Raw genomic sequence first — 16637 nt, 5'->3', positions numbered from 1 at the left:
CTTAGCTTATTTTAGGACATGCTAGCCTAACTTATTAGTGCCAGTTCCACCGTTAAAATCTATAACAAACAGTGTAATTAACTTTCTAACTAATTAATGTATGTATGTAAGCTATTAATTGTTGGTCAGTAGAACGTTTTCTGAACAATGCAGTTAGCTAACATTCTTAGAATGTTATAGTAAATCTGTCAAGTTTTCTGGATGTTCTTAGATTTTTTATGTGTTTAAATGTTCTGGTAACATCACTTTTAACGTTTTTACTTTTAACGTTTCCTTAAAGTTAGCATTCGACCAGCTGGGATTACTATTATTATGTCAAGCATTTAGAACATTTTTTGGAACATTATCTCTGTATTTTTACAGTTTATTTGTCTTGAAACCTTTTCAAAACGTTTCTAAACAATCTTGTAAGTTGTTCTTGTTCTTTGAATGAATTGACTTCTTGGAGGAACTTCAAATGGATTATTAGTAACGGATAACTTAGCTAGCTAACTAATTAGTGCCAGTTCCACCATTAGAATCTATTAAAAATACCTTAATTAACTAATTAACTGACTGTCTAACTAATAAATGTATCTTGTAATTGAATACTATTCTTAACAGCAAATTATCAGCTGACATGACCTGTGAGAAGATCAGAAATGAATTATCATAACAGGTAGTTTAGATACTACTACTAGTTTAGATACAACTACTAACTAATTAGTTCCAGTTTTACCGTTATAATCTATAATAAAAAGCTTAATTAACTAATGAACTAACTGTCAAACTATTTAATGTATCTTGGAATTAAATACTATTCTTAACAACAAATTAACAGCTCACATGACCTGTGAGAAGATCTGAAATTGATTATTAGTAACTATAATAATATTAAAATTCCTTAAACATTTTTTTATTAAAAGTGCAAGTCAGTGGAGTTAAGTTTGGTCTAAAGCTCAGACAGTCCAGGCTTCATTATGTTGCTTTCTAATGTTTTGGAAAGTGCTATTAGTCTGTCTAAACCTTTATTTTGACACATGGCTAATGCTGGCTGTGGCTGCAGGCCTGTGATTATGTGTCTGGCTGCAGGCATGAATTACAGCGCTGCTAGAAGCTGCTGTGGATAATGATAGCCAAACCTACAGGCTGGAGTAGGAGAACTTGGCTAAACTGTAGTGTTTAGACTGCTGTACAGTGGCTATTTCCACAGCGCTGTAGTAATTTAACACCTAATCTAGCGGGCCGCTGTGTCTGGGAGGATATTGTGAATTATTTACTTAGTAAGGGCCTATTAAAAGCAAAATTCCTTGCTTTGTCTAAACATTAATGAGTGTAATGTTGTTTAAAAAATATGCTCAATTCATATGGATGTATGGATATTTTTTAAACTTTAATGCATATTTTTTATAAGGCAACAAAAACCCAAAAAACAGTGTAATAACTGTATCCACATACTCAGTTTAGCCTCACGTACCTACTCACTAATGCTGTTATATGATGCTTAAGTTGTAAGGAGTGTTTCAGCACATGTTTTGTATATACGTTGTGTGGAGTTATCTTGTGAGTGAGCTGTAAAGGCAACATGAATTATATAAGTAACCACTGGTTAAAATATATTACAAGGAGTTCCTGTAAGGTCAGTCAATCCAAAAACATGTCAAATTTTAACTTAGAAAGTATCTTCAAGTGCAGTTGCCACAAAGATCATGAAAAATGTTATAATGATGAAACTGGCACTCATCAGGACTGCTCCAGGAAAGCAAGAGCAAAAGCAATTAAAGGACCAATGCATAAAATGAATTAAAGGACCAACCACTGGCTGAAATATTACTAGGAGTTCTCGTATGGCTTAACCCAAGGATAAAGTCCCGCCTTTCAACAAAAAGAGCCAATCTGCTTGCTGCTTACTCTGCGACTGGAGATCAGTCTGTATGCTAGTAAGCACCTCCTCAGTGAGGAGATATGCGCAAGTGCAGTAGCCAGAATAAGAAGCCGAATAATCACGTTCTGTGCATTTTATAGCCAAATGCTAGTCTAATGCTACAAACTGTTAATGATGTTATATTAGATTTTATCAGTGATGTAAAATATGTTTTTAAAATTATAATCTTATCTGTGGTTTGGAGTATTTTGATCTCTTCCAATTTTAACATATTGGGAGGCTGGTCTTGGGTTACTCATAGGGCCCTTACTCTTACCCATACAATTTAGCTCCGCCCACTTAACTGAAGTTACAAGGACTGTTTCACAAAGGATAAATGAGTGTTTTTTTAGTTTATAAACCCATAAAAACACCAACACCTAGGACATTTAGGATATTGGCTCTTTAAATCTATGATTTAAAATATTTTTAGTTCGTAAAACACATTAGAAAATGTGTTAAAAGTGGACCTTGTGGTATAAAATACATACAATTGAGAAAAAAATATAGGCTAAGGACCCTTTAATGGTGTGTCAGTATGGCAGTATGTGCTGATGTATTGATTATTAATGATCTGCCGTGTTTGTAAAAGGAGTTTGAGTCCAAAGTTCACTAAAAATATCTTTATTTTCTTCCTTATGTGGACAGAGCAGTGAAATCACCAGCACAGCAGGATACGACGCCATCATCCAGCACCTGAACGATGGGAAAAAGACGTGCAAAGAGATCGAGGACTTCATGAAAGCCAGGTGAGAACCAGCATCATTAATAGTCATCAATCAATAATCATGTAAAAAATGAGCATTTACCACTGCAGTTCCAAAGGTTTACTAAATCAGGGCTAATTATTATGAATTATATTAGTAAATTGTATGCATAAAAATAGACCAGAAAATAGACGTTTATTGATAGTGTACCTTATAATCTGGTTCACCGCATAGTGCGAAAAATTCACTAATCTACAGTTACAGTAGATACATAATTAGGGCTGCACAGTATAGGGAAAAATCTGCGCTGAGCACTCAAAACCTGAGAAAAAGAGCAAAACAACAGTAATCAGCCCTTTAATCAGCCATTTAAATGGCTTTTTAAAAGGTAAAAAAGTGCGTTTTTCTGGGATTAAAAGTGTGAATTCAGCTATAACAGGAAATATCCAGACTACGAATAACTCTAATTAGAAGTTGAAAATGCGATTTTTTTATCTGGGCTGTGGTTTGCAGCACCTTTCACATCTGCTATTTTGGTTTGGACTAAACAAGGTAGATGTGAAACATTTTTGAACCTGGTATGGAGAACATTGAGAACCTTAGTCTTAATTATGTGACTTATTTTAGAGTGAGTTTGGAGGAATTAAAAGTCGAATTTGCGGAGTGTTCCTGTTTAAAACTAATTTTTAACTGTATTATAAACGTGATGACCTTTAAGTTGGCTCAGTTCTGCACCCCAGCACTTTCAGAAAGCGCTTTTAGGGAAATACAGTCATCTCTCGCTCGTCTTTAAAGAGAAAAAAAGCATATTCAAATGGCCAGTCTTAGCACAGGATGTCCTCTTTCTCACCTATAAATTATTTTAGGTATTGTTTCCTCTGGTGTCACAACAAACAGCAAGAGTAGCCAAAATTACGTAGACTATGTAGATAAAACTGCCAAAAATATTCGCTCGAATGCCTTTGCATGCATATGAACTTGAGTGACATCCTATTCTTAACCTTTAGAACCCTGCAGACGTATTTTCCGTCCAAAATCGCACCTTGTGTTCTCAGCTTAATTACTCAGGAATCTCTTCACACTTAAACATAATCCATATATGGTTAGAAAGGGTGGAATTAATCTTTTTAAAAATAGTGATGCAGTGCGGTAAAGTATCTACAAGAAACCCATTGAGAAAAACATTTAAAAAAGTGAGATCTCCGTCCCCCAACCAATATTATTTACCTTTAGTGCTTCAAACATATTTATATGATGTTTCAAACCAAATAATATCAGTAAATAAAGACTCAAAAGTGTCCCACAGAAAAAGTGTGAAACTACCTGCTTTACCCAAACTAAAGCTAGATGTGACACTACTTTATATAGCTTTTATTTTACTAAGTAGTTATTTTGCACTAATCATTTTTATTTATTTGGACTAAAAAGTTTACATTTTTGTATATACAGTAGTTTTCTTTGTGTGTCCTGATCCTCAAAATGCTGAGGATGCCTGCTGATTTAATGGTTTTTAATGTTTTTTCTTATCCTGTTTTTATGTTTTTGTTTGTTGTTTTTTTTTTAAGTGTTACTTATTTGTGTTTTATGTCAGGCCATCACTGTAAATAAGAACTTGTTCTTAATGATCTGCCTGGTTAAATAAAGAAGAAAAAAAAAAAAAAAAAAAAAAAAAAAAAAAAAAATACTGAAAGGCACAGGCTGCTCTGAGTGTCAGGTTTTTAGTATCTATATGTATCCTAGAGGTGTGATTATCAAGAAGAATAACTCCGCCTGATGCTGTTTCTCCATGTATTTTGTCAAAGTAATAATTAATAAGCCATGCAATTAACTATCATCAATATTCTTATGCTTTCAACTCATAAACACTCTAGTCTAACCATTTTTAAAAGATATCTTAGGTGTGAATATATTTAAAGTCTATACATTCAAAAATAAGTAAAAAAAACAAAAAAAAAACAAGCGCTTGGTTAAATTTTGACCAAAACATGATCAGTTCCAGGAAAATATAACAATTCTGCTTCCTTTTACATTTTAAATGATTATATTTTTGAGCAGCCGTATGTCTTCTGGAGTAAAAGAGATCAGGACATGTGTCTGTCTGATATAATTACTGTGTTATAAAACCTGAAAGAGGAACTGACAACAAAAACGAAAAATAAACACACCAAAACAAAAAAAGTTCAAAAAGTTCATCTATAGGGTTTAATAGGATGGTGGTCCACCTATTACAGCTATAACAGATTCAGCTTTTCTAAAAAGGCTTTCCACAAGGTCTAGGAGTGTGTTTATGTGTTTATGGGAAATTTTGATCACTCTCATAGAAGTGCGTTTGTGATGTCAGACCCTGATGTTGGAGAAGAAGGTCTGGCTCGCGGTCTCTATCAGTTTTCTCTCAGTTTGAGGAAGAGATATTTACATGAAGTCTTTTTTTGCACGCCCAAGTCAAGTGTCAAGTCTTTAGTCACGAGTCTCTAAAAAAGGTAAAAGTGTCATGTCACTTCTGCTTATAATTAATCTTCTATCGTCTTCTGCTAAAAGATTGCTCTGGTGTTGCTCTCTTAGATGGTTACCATGTTGTTGCTGTGTGGTCGGTATGATATTCCAGGTGGTTGCCATGTCGTTGCTATATAATTGCTCTGGTGTTGCTATGTGGTTGGTATGTTATTCTAGGTTGTTGCCATGTTGTTGCTCAGTAGTTGGTATGCTATCTCAAGTGGTTGCCATGTTGTTTCTATGTGGTTGGTATGGTATCCCAGGTGGTTGCCATGCCGTTGCTAGATGATTGCATTGAGGTTGATTTCTGGTAGATATGATATTCCAGATAGTTGCCATGTTGTTGCTAAATAATTGCTCTTGTGTTGCTATGTGGTTGGTATGTTATTCCAGGTGGTTGCCATGTTGTTGCTGGATGATTGCTCTTGGTTTGTTAAGTGGTTGGTTTGTTATCGCTTGTTGTTACCATGTTGTTGCTAGGTGATTTACCTGGAGTTGCTATGTGGTTGATATGCTATCTCAGATGGTTACCATGTTGTTGCTGTGTGGTTGGAATGCTATCTTAGATGGTTACCATGTTGTTGCTATGTGGTCGGTATGATATTCCAGGGGGTTGCCATGTCATTGCTAGATAATTGCTCTGGTGTTGCTATGTGGCTGGTGTGTAATCCCACATGGTCGCCATGTTGTTGCTAGGTGATTGCTCTGGGGTTGCTATGTGGTTGGTACATTGTTCCAGGTGGTTTCCATGTTGTTTCTAGTGGTTGATATTCCATCACAGGTGGGTGCCATGTTGTTGCTAGGTGATTTTTTCTGGTGGTGCTATGTGATTGGTATGCTATCTCAGGTGGTTGACATGTTGTTGCTTTGTGGTTGATGGGTTATCCCAGGTGGTTGCCATGTTGTTGCTAGGTGCTTGCTCTGGTGTAGCTATGCAGCTGATGTGTTATCCCAGGTGGTTGCCATATTGTTGCTAGGTGCTTGTTCTGGTGTAGCTATGTGGTTTATGTGTTATCCCAGGTGGTTGCCATGTTGTTTCTAAGTGTTTTTAGGCTATCCCAGAAGATATATCTGGTGTCTCGTTACAGATGACACTGAATTTAAAACCATAAAGGAAAACTGTAATAAACTACTTTATTTAGCTCTGAATGTAAGAAAAGTGAAATTTAATTACACTTTATTATTGTCATCATTATTATTGCTTAAACAAAAATGAAGTAATTGCAGTTTCCCATGATATGAAGTGTGTAGCGTGTTTTGTTATATTATGTAAGTATATGTTTTGTAAGACTTGTGTAATCGGGGAGCGTTTTGAGGTCAGGGCGGTCAGTGCGTCTGAGATCTGCTGGTTCTGGTGATGGAGAAAGTGAAAGCAGCTGAGCTGCAGATTAAGGCTGAATTATGCGGTCGGTGTCAGCAGGGAGATTTCCCCATGGAACTTCATATATGAAGCAACACAGCATACTGTACAAAACACAAGTACCGTGCGGCTTAATTTAGGGTATCAGTGTGTCTTTGCTATTGTAACGACTGGAAAAGTACACCTTGCGTGACTCGAAACGAGCAAAAGGCATGTACTAATTATCTTAATTAATCATAGGTGTGGTTAGTTTTTGGCATTATGTGAAATAAATCAATCAGCGTGTCACTTGCTCATCATTCTCTTTAAGAGCCAGGTGAGCTCTGACTTTGGCGGATTGCTATTTTAACGGCGCAGCTATCTGGATGTATCCAACGCTTTTCAACAGAGGAAACTGACACATGTGAAGTCAGACTCCGCCTCTTTTTAAACTGCTGCTGCTGATGCAGCTTTACCGAGGAGCATCACAGCGCTAATGCTCGGAGAAAAGCGCAGCGACTCGGTTCTGATACATCAGCTCACAGACGCAGCCTTGTGCTAATCAACATCACCCTAGGAGTGATGAGGGGAAAAAGCACCATCTACTGTACCCACCCAGAGAGAGAGAGCAAGGAGAATTGTGCTCTCTCAGGGCTCCAGCAGCTGATGGCAAGCTGCATTACCAGGATTCGAACCAGAGATTCCCCCCCCCCCAAAAAAAACACCGTATTTTGTTTATTATTATTAGGTAAGCTGCCATCTCATTATTTTGAGATAGTAAGTAATTATTTTAAGATACTAAGTCAATATTCTGAGATATTAAGTAATTATTTGGTTATACTATCTCATTATTTTGAGATAGTAAGTAATTATTTTAAGATACTAAGTCAATATTCTGAGATATTAAGTCATTATTTGGTTATACTATCTCATTATTTTAAGATATTAAGTCATTATTTTGAGATACTATCTCATTATTTTGAGATAATATTTCATTTTTTGTGATAGTAAGTCATTATTTCTCAAAATAATGAACTAGTAATTCAAAATTATAACTTAGTATATCAAAATAATGACTTAGCATCTCAAAATAATGACTTAATATCTCAAAATAATAACTAAGTATCTTAAAATAATGATTTAGTATCTTAAAATAATGACTTGCTATATTAAAATAATGACTTAGTATCGCAAAAATAATGACTTGCTCTCTCAAAATAATGAGATAGCAAGCAGATTAGTTTATAATAAGAAAAAAATGCTGTATGTATATATTTTTAGATAGTGGTAATGGGTTTCCACAAAAAAACAATATTTCTATTTAAAATTAACAGGTAAATTGTGGAATATTTTTCTGGTATCCATTGATGAATAGCATTTACATCATAACTCTGCTAGTATGTGCTGCACTGAAAATGTTTTATGTGTTTATGTCTCAGGTGTGTTTACCAGTCTCAGGTGTGAAACTGTAAAACTCAGATAAAAACATGATCTAGATTGTAAATATATGAAGTTTCTTATTTAATCGTTGTGTTTTACTGTGTTTTAGAGCTGCAATAGAGGACAAATATGCCAAGGAACTTCTGGGCCTTTCCAAGAAAGCGTGCGGACTCAATGAAATGAAGTAAGATGATGATAAGTATGATTTTATTTAAAATGTTTAAATATAATGTGAGATTTCCTGCTGCTGCAGTTCAGCGGGTGTAAACGCTGGTTTATGATCAGTCAGTTATACAGTAATCAGAATAACACTCCTAAACCCTCCGTGACCCTGAAACGCCTCTCTTTATGCTCTGTTTTATGCTTTCTGACCTCTGAGTTTTCCTGAAACGTCTGCAGATTCTTAACTGTCAGTCTGTCCCACATCAGCATCCGTCATTAGGTGTGGAGCAGTGGAGCAGATCTGATTATGGTTATAATTTGATAGATTACTTTAACATTACAGGTAAAAGTGCCACAAATTTGATTTTCTCACCAGAACCGATGTTTATGTTAGTCTGTTTGCACTGTTTAATCTGTTTAAAGAGCAGCAGCGCTTCACGTGAAGTTTCTAGTGTCTGTAGCTGGAATATATGATCATTGGAGCTGAAAATTAATGAATATTATGCTTAATGACTTTGAAATTACACCCTTTTACTATATTTTTCGGATGTACCTGGATTTTAAGGTGCACTATCAATGAACGTCTATTTTCTGGTCTTTTTTATACATATGCAGGTGCAACGGATTATAAAGTGCATTAAACAACACTTGTAAGGATGCCTACGTACATCGAAGTGAGCAAGGGTGTCGCCATGTGTCCCTTCTAAAACTCTAATTTTTAAAATAAATATATTTCAAAGTTAACCGAGCACTAGATGTTAATCTACACACATTTCTCTTCTGAAAATCATTTATTTGGGTGATTAAAGCACTTCCATTTATTTAGAGAAAATGAATCTCTGAATGGTGAAAGAGCTAGTGCTGTGGTTAGCGGCTAATGCTAATGCTGCTGCACCCAGCCTTAATGCTGGAGAAACTTTACTGAAGACTCACCCTTATAACTCTGTACTTCAGCGGAGTGGCTTTACTACTCCTTAATACCTAACTGGTAGAATTCATACATAAGGAGCACTGAGGATTTTTGGGAAATTAAAGGATTTTAGGTGTGACTTAAGCCCTATCTGGATGGGTTAATGTTTCAGGGGGTCCTGGGGTAATTTTCTCTTTAATGGGGGGTCCTCTGTGATTTTATTTTCATTCGAAACGACCATGTATGTGTTTTTTTCTTCTCAGACGTCCTCTTAGAAAATTACAGGCTAAATAATCTACTGTTTTTCTCTGAACTCCGTGGTTCTCCGGTAATTTTAGTCCCGTCTGGACTCATATCTCTGAGTTTCGACACTTCAAGTTTATTAAAATAGCTATTTGTCCACTGCCGCACACTGTAATTACACTTTGGGCGCACGTTTTCACGGAGATTCATGTAAACACAACAGTGAGTGGAAATGGAGGAGCTACTGAACGCGATGTCACGTGACCAAGAAAGCCTAAAAAAAAAAACACTGGTCCCCCTGTTTTTTCAATTGCAGTCCGGATGCAGGAGTTTTATCACTAAGTAGAAGTGTAAAAGAAATTTCATAGACGTCCCCCTGAGAAACTAATCCCGTCCGGATAGGGCTTTATAGTCCGAAAAATATGGTAAATTGCATTAATTTGAAAGATGTTTAAATTGAATAAAGAAATGAGACAGATAAAATATAATAATATAATATAATAATATGCTCTGTTCACTTAGTACAGACAACACAACAGGAAATAACTAGGTCAGTAAAAATTATGTTTTTTTTTGTGTGTTTATCTTCAGTAATATGGGATTACGTGTGTGTTTGTTGTATCAGTTTTTAGGAGACTGTGTTTTTGCTGTTAGTTGTAAAACTTTCTTTTACTGGGTTTCTAAACAGAGTGCATAAATACAGCTGTGGTTTCACGCCTCTGTATAATCTTCTTTATTTTTACTGAGAGACATATTATCATATCACCATCATTAACACCTTCAACAGGACATAAAGAACATAAAGACCAAAACAACACAGCGTTGTGTTTACGTAGAACTCCATGGAAACGTGCACCCAAAGTGTAATTACGGGGTGCGGCAGTGGACAAACAGCTATTTTATTAAATGTGAGGAGACATAACTCAGAGATGTGTGTCCGGACGGAACTAAAATTACCAGAGGACCACAGAGTTCAGAGAAACACAGTAGATAATTCAGCCTTTAATTTTCTCAGAGGTCGTCTGAGAAAAACACATACATGGTCATTCTGGACGGAAATAAAATCACAGAGAAAATTATCCCAGGAACCCCTGAGAAACTAATCCCATCCAGATAGGGCTTTAGATGACAGTTTTAGATCACATCTTGGCTGAATTTTCTTTTTCTACTCAGCTTTATGAGGTATGCTGAACTCGTCAAGAGTTAATTACTTGAATTTCTTGTCTCTTAATAAAGTGTTTGAGAGCATCAGTTGTAAAGTAGTGAAGAGGTAGAGTTACAGATATACAGTGAATAGGTCTATTTGAGTAATGTTCTAATGTTCCATATAAGGGCAAGAACTACTTTACTCAAGTAAATCCGAAACATTTCAAGAACTTTAAGTTGATGAATCGTGATGAAACTGGCACTCATCAGGACTGCCCTAGAATATACAGTGGTTGGACAATGAAACTGAAACACCTGTCATTTTAGTGTGGGAGGTTTCATGGCTAAATTGGAGCAGCCTGTTGGTCAAGCTTCATTAATTACACATTGCACCAGTAGGAGCAGAGTGTGAAGGTTCAATTAGCAGGGTAAGAGCACAGTTTTACTCTAAATATTGCAATGCACACAACTTTATGGTTTATTAGATTCTAATATCTAGCGTATGCACTGTGTTTGTTGTATAGAAGCTCTGATGTGGTCTGATTGTTCTCGAGCTGCTCTATAACACTCCTCTGATGGCTGTAAGGCCTGACTCAGAGCTGTTAGGAGATAAGTGTTATTGACGGACGTTTAGTGTGGTCACATGTCCCACAGCACTCTGTGGTTAGTTCTGCTTCCTCCTGCAGCTCGGCCTGCTGACGGCTGTATAAACGCTCTGACTGTTCTGTACTGATATTATACAGATATTCAAACAGTATTAAGATTATTCAGCTTTGTCTCTCTCTGCTCTGATTGAAGTTTGCATTGTTTTAAAGGCGATATTTTGTGCAAAACTAACTTTTTGTGTGTTTTTTTTGTGTGTTTTTTTACTTGGGTCACAACTGCCCCTATAAACACTATAAACACGATAAATACAGTGAATAATCTGTATCTCCAGACCTCCTTGATAGGACAGTTCCGCACTGTGAACCCAGAAGATCAATAGAAGAAGAACAATACTCAACTATTTTGAGTTAGTTGAACATTTGTGGGCACATATACTATACATTCAAACTGAGATCTTTGAATAAAACCAACTTATAATAGTTTAGTTTAGACTATTGCAATTGGCAGCTTCTTTTCCATTGGCTTCTGTCACAGTTTTTATATTTGCATACTGGGTGTGTCCAACAGTTTCTTACTAACACTCACCATCAGTGTGTAGTGATTCCCCCTGGGCTACCTTAGAAATGAATCAACTTCCCCTTTAGTTGTAATAACTTGATTTTTTAATTTATGCTAACTCAAGTTTTTATTTAAAATATTTGAGCTGCCTTAAAGAAGTAAAGTAAACTCAACTTATCCGGTCTTACAGTATAACAAAAAAAAAGTTAGGTCAACTTCACCTTTAGTTGTAATAACTTGATGTTTTAAGTTATGCTGACTTAAGTTTTCATTATCCATTACTTAACTTTTTTTTAAGGCAACCGGTTTCCTCAAATCTTTTAAGTACAGTGTGATGAGTGCCAGTTTCATCACTATTCATTAACAAAGAGTTATTGTAATGCTTGGGATTTACTAAGATCACTTAGAACATTACTCAAGTAGTGCTATTGACTGTATTGGAGCGTTTAGAGTGTTTATAGGAGCAGCCGAGACCCACTTGGAAATATAAAAGCCTGCAAAAAGTGAGTTTTCCATAATATATCAACTTTAAAACCATGCAAACTACAATCAGATTCACAATTCACAATCAGATTCACTACAATCTAGAATCACATTACCCAAGTAGTGTTATTCACCAAAAAATCCATCCATCCATCAGTTTTCTGTGAATCAGCTGAAAGAGTTTGGTGTCAGGATTCATATTTTGACAAAACAAAAAAAACCTACATAGAACCACCCTGGCTCCACCCCTCACCCGTCAATTCCTACCTGAGCCCCACCCACTAAATCAGTTGAAGAATTAGCTAGCAGACTTCTTCTGAGGGAGGGATCTGTACCTACTGTCCCTGTCAAGTCAGCAGATGAGGGAGATGTAAGAACTTTTAAATGATAATAGAGTTTTTTGTTTCAATTGCAGTTAAGCTTGAACTAGCTTGTTTGACTCCGCCCATCTAGGTGATGATGACAGGATGTAGTAAAGTTATTTATTCACTAAACTTCAGTGTGAAACCGAAACTATCCAAATTAAATACAGAACAGAATACAATGTAACACACTTTTTAAGAGACAGTTCTTCCAGCATTCAGACAGCATGATGTTTGTATAGGAATGTAAGAGGTTCAGAATTTGCTGAGAATGTTTTACAGAATGGATCACATGATTGTGTTTGTGTGTCTGATTGGTGTGTGTTTGTGTGTTGCAGCACACTGAAGAGGTCACTGGACGTTTTTAAACTCCGTAAGTAGAAGCTGTGGTGGCATTATGAAACTTTATAAAGTACCAGGATGTTTTGTGGCCTTCCTTTATGATGAAACGCAGCGTGTGTGTGTGTGTTAATAAAGTAGAGGTGTGCTATATCGTACTGTTAACAATAATATTATTATTATTAATGAAACTATTAAAAAGCCATATTTGGATAATCGCAATATTCTGTATTTAAATGCAGTAAATATTCTACACTTTAGTATTTTGGTAGATTATAATTATTTAATACAAAATGAGAGGTCTGAAAATACCCGACTGGTAGAATTCATACATAAGGTGCGCCAGATTATAAGGTGCACTGTCGATTTTTGGGAAAATGAGAGGGTTTTAAGTGTGCCTTATAGTCTAAAAAATACAGTATTAATATGTTTTTATGTTATATTGCCAACAATATTAATATCACCAAAATAAATCAATATAAATAAAACATAAATATTATGATGTTATTATTATTATTATTATTATTATTATTATTATTTAGGTCCAGACCATTTAAATTTTTAATGTAATTAGAGGCTGTGTATATTTACTAGATGGGAGAATAATCAAATTCTTTATTCTAGATCAAATAGCTTTATTCTAGATAAATTCAAGTTTACAACTTGAAACATTTGTGTGTGTTAAACAGAAACTGAACAGGTGAGTCTGTCTCACCTGCACCTCGCCCAGACCATGAGGGACGAAGCCAAGAAGCTGGAGGAGTTCAGAGAGAAACAGAAAGAAATGCGAAAAAAGGTCAATATATATTATTTTGTATATTATATATATTATTCTGCATCTCCTGCACGGTAATATTACAGTGAGCTATAACAGTTTGGAACTCTATAGAAAGTGATTAAGTTGAAAACTCACTCCACTACTCACTTGTGTGTTCTGCTGCTGCATGGCTCAGCACTCACGGTTGTCTAGGGCAGCTCTAGCAGACGTGTGGTAAAGGTGTCATCACTTAAAGTTACTGTACTCTTCAGTACTACTGTTCCAGTGGTTCCGGCTATATGGTACAGTTAGAGTCGCTGGTGGAGGATCTGGCTGTAATACAGGTGTATGTGTGTATTTTGCAGGTGGAGCAGCAGATGGATGCTCTGCATAAACAGAGGGGGACGCAGTATAAGAAAACCATGGAGGTAAAAATGTATTATTTGAATTTTTATTATAAAACAGAGCTGGATGAAGGGAAAGTAATAAAGCAGGAAAGAGGAATATTTACAGAACAGTGTTTTAACTATAGTTCACTCACAGTCTATATACAGCACTTCTACTTTCAGCTCTTCACATCATGCATCACTTCCTGTCAGAGACACAGGGGTTCATATAGGAACACTATCTATCTATCTATCTATCTATCTATCTATCTATCTATCTATCTATCTATCTATCTATCTATCTATCTATCTATCTATCTATCTATCTATCTATCTATCTATCTATCTATCTATCTATCTATCTATCTATCTATCTATCTATCTATCTATCCATAGTGTGATATGTGTTATTCAGTTACTAGGAAATACTAGCAATCCACTCAGCAACAGCACATCAGTCACCTAGCAACCACTAAACTGTTCAATAGCAACCACCTTGCAGCACTATCACATCCAGCTAGCAACATCACGCCATACCATGGTAGCCATGAAGTAAGACCACAGCAGCTGCTTAGCAATACCATAACAATCACCTAGGCTACTCTACCAATCACATAGCAACATTAAAGCAACGACCTAGCAACCACCATATCATATATGCCATGTAGCAAAGCCACAACAACCACCTAGCAAAATCAGTTCCAGCCTGGGGACCACCTAGCAACTGCCTAGCAACTGTCTGGCAGTGGCCTTTTTCTAGTGAATATTATTAGTAGTATAAGTATAGATCAGGGGTCTCTAATCTAACACCCCCATTTACCTGATCCACCTCACCTGGAAGCAGCAGTTAGATCTGGTGGAACTGAATAATGGGTGGAGCTAACGTCTGCTGTTTATTTGATGAGACGAAGATGTTAATGTTAATAATAGATTGTGTTAAATGTGTAAAAAAATGTATTTATTTATAAGATATTTCAAACATTTTCATATTCCACTTGAAATTTATTCTGACTATTTGTAATTTTAAAAATTACAATATTATACTTTTAGATTTAGATCAATATTTCAGTGGCATAAATTTATAGTTCAAATAAGAATAATATTGTTTATTGGCATAATTTTTGGGCCAGTATATCGACCAATAGAAAAACAGTTGTTCAGTTAATGTTAGATGGATGTTTAAACACTAGGTAGTGAAAGCAGAGTGTATAGGCACTAGTGTATTAACTCTAGTGTGTGTATGTGTGTGTGTGTGTGTGTGCCGTTAGAGGAAGTGATAATGTGTAAGTGATTTACAGCAGCAGGGAGAGGGGAAGTGTCAGATCCACCCTGTTACAGTGTTATCACGTTTACTTCTTGTGATCACGCATTCGTACCTGTAACTGAATCACTTCCCAGATCTCAGGTGTGTGTGTGGTGTATCCGATTTATCGGTATTATCAGGTTTTATTTACATGTAGAGATTTCCTCTTCTGCTTTACTGAAGCTACTGTACACGAGTACCTGAACTTTTTAATAGCATTTTTTATTTATTATTTAATAGTATTAGCATTTTATACACTAAAAACCTGAACTGCAAAACAGCAAAACACTACAATAAACAAAACAACAGCATATTCATACTGCATTTAAATTAGTCCATTATTATTACTGTCCAGATTAACACTGAATTTAAATCAGTGCATCATTATTGCTGTGCAGATTCATACTGGATTAAAACCAATCTACAGTAATTTCTTTGCATTGATTCACTGTGGATCAGAATCAATCCATCAATATTCTTATGATAATTCATACTGGATTAAAATCAATCCATCACTTCTGCTGTGTGGATTCATAGTGCATTAATAATAATTATTTGCTATTACAATGAAAATTCATACTGGCAGATTCATACAGGATTTAAATAATCCATTGTTATTGCTATGCAGATTCATACTGGATAAAACACTCTACAGTAATTACTGTACAGATTAATTATGGATTAAAAATTAATCTGTCGTTATTATTATGCAAATTCATACTGGATATATATTAATCAGTTGTTAAAATGCAGATTCATACTGGATTCAAATCAATCCACCATTATTGCTGTGCAAATACTAGATAAAAACACTAAAAAGTAAAAAGTGCACAGATTCATTATGGATTCACATCAATTCATCATTATTGCAATGCAAATGCAAATTGATACTGGATTAAAATCAATATATAATTGTTACAATGCAGATTCATACTGGATTAATACTCATTAATGGTTATTACACCTCTCCTTCTGCTCTGTTTGTGTGTTGTCAGTCTAAGAAGACATATGAGCAGAAGTGTCGTGACAAGGAGGAGGCGGAGCAAACCATGAACCGCAGCGCCACCACCAGCAACACCAAGCAGCAGGAGAAGGTCTGTATCACCTTACCTCACAGGAAATTACCTAACCACCTATAGTAACGGATATAATAACTATACTTACCTCCTCATAATAAACCAACAGCTTCACACCTCTGTTGTAGAGAACTACTGCCAAAAGAATAGGACTAGAGAGAGTAGGAATAGGAGAGTCTCAAAAGCACTTAGTTCTTATGTAATCAAAAAGCTGAGTTAAGGGTTTAAGTGAGGTAAGGGTGCAGTTTTTATAGGAGTGGGCGGGGCACAGGTGTTACCCACCACGTCTCAGGTGTTGGCATGTTGGCACATATTTGGCAGCGAGAGACACTGTGACTAATGTATTTTTCGGACTATAAGGTGCACTAAAAATCTTTTCATTTTCCCAAAAATCGACAGTGCTCCTTATATTCCGGTAAGGAGC

The 16637-nt window shown here is 35.8% G+C and overlaps 1 protein-coding gene across 3 annotated transcripts in view; it reads left to right on the top strand.

Moving 5' to 3' along the window:
• The window catches only part of pstpip2 (proline-serine-threonine phosphatase interacting protein 2), a 30261-nt gene that overhangs the window by 1769 nt on the left and 11855 nt on the right, over positions 1–16637 (top strand). For 2 of the 3 annotated variants that reach the window (XM_007228835.4, XM_022681165.2), the window contains exons 2-7: positions 2552–2652; positions 7992–8066; positions 12691–12725; positions 13381–13487; positions 13814–13876; positions 16133–16231. In XM_007228835.4, the coding sequence (XP_007228897.3) occupies positions 2552–2652; positions 7992–8066; positions 12691–12725; positions 13381–13487; positions 13814–13876; positions 16133–16231 (480 nt within the window). The remainder of the gene's footprint in view (positions 1–2551; positions 2653–7991; positions 8067–12690; positions 12726–13380; positions 13488–13813; positions 13877–16132; positions 16232–16637) is intronic. The other variant, XM_007228836.4, reaches the window with a different exon arrangement.

Source organism: Astyanax mexicanus, chromosome 20 (assembly GCF_023375975.1).
Source record: "Astyanax mexicanus isolate ESR-SI-001 chromosome 20, AstMex3_surface, whole genome shotgun sequence".
Lineage (NCBI taxonomy): Eukaryota > Metazoa > Chordata > Actinopteri > Characiformes > Acestrorhamphidae > Astyanax > Astyanax mexicanus.
This window is presented reverse-complemented; position numbering and strand designations above follow the sequence as displayed.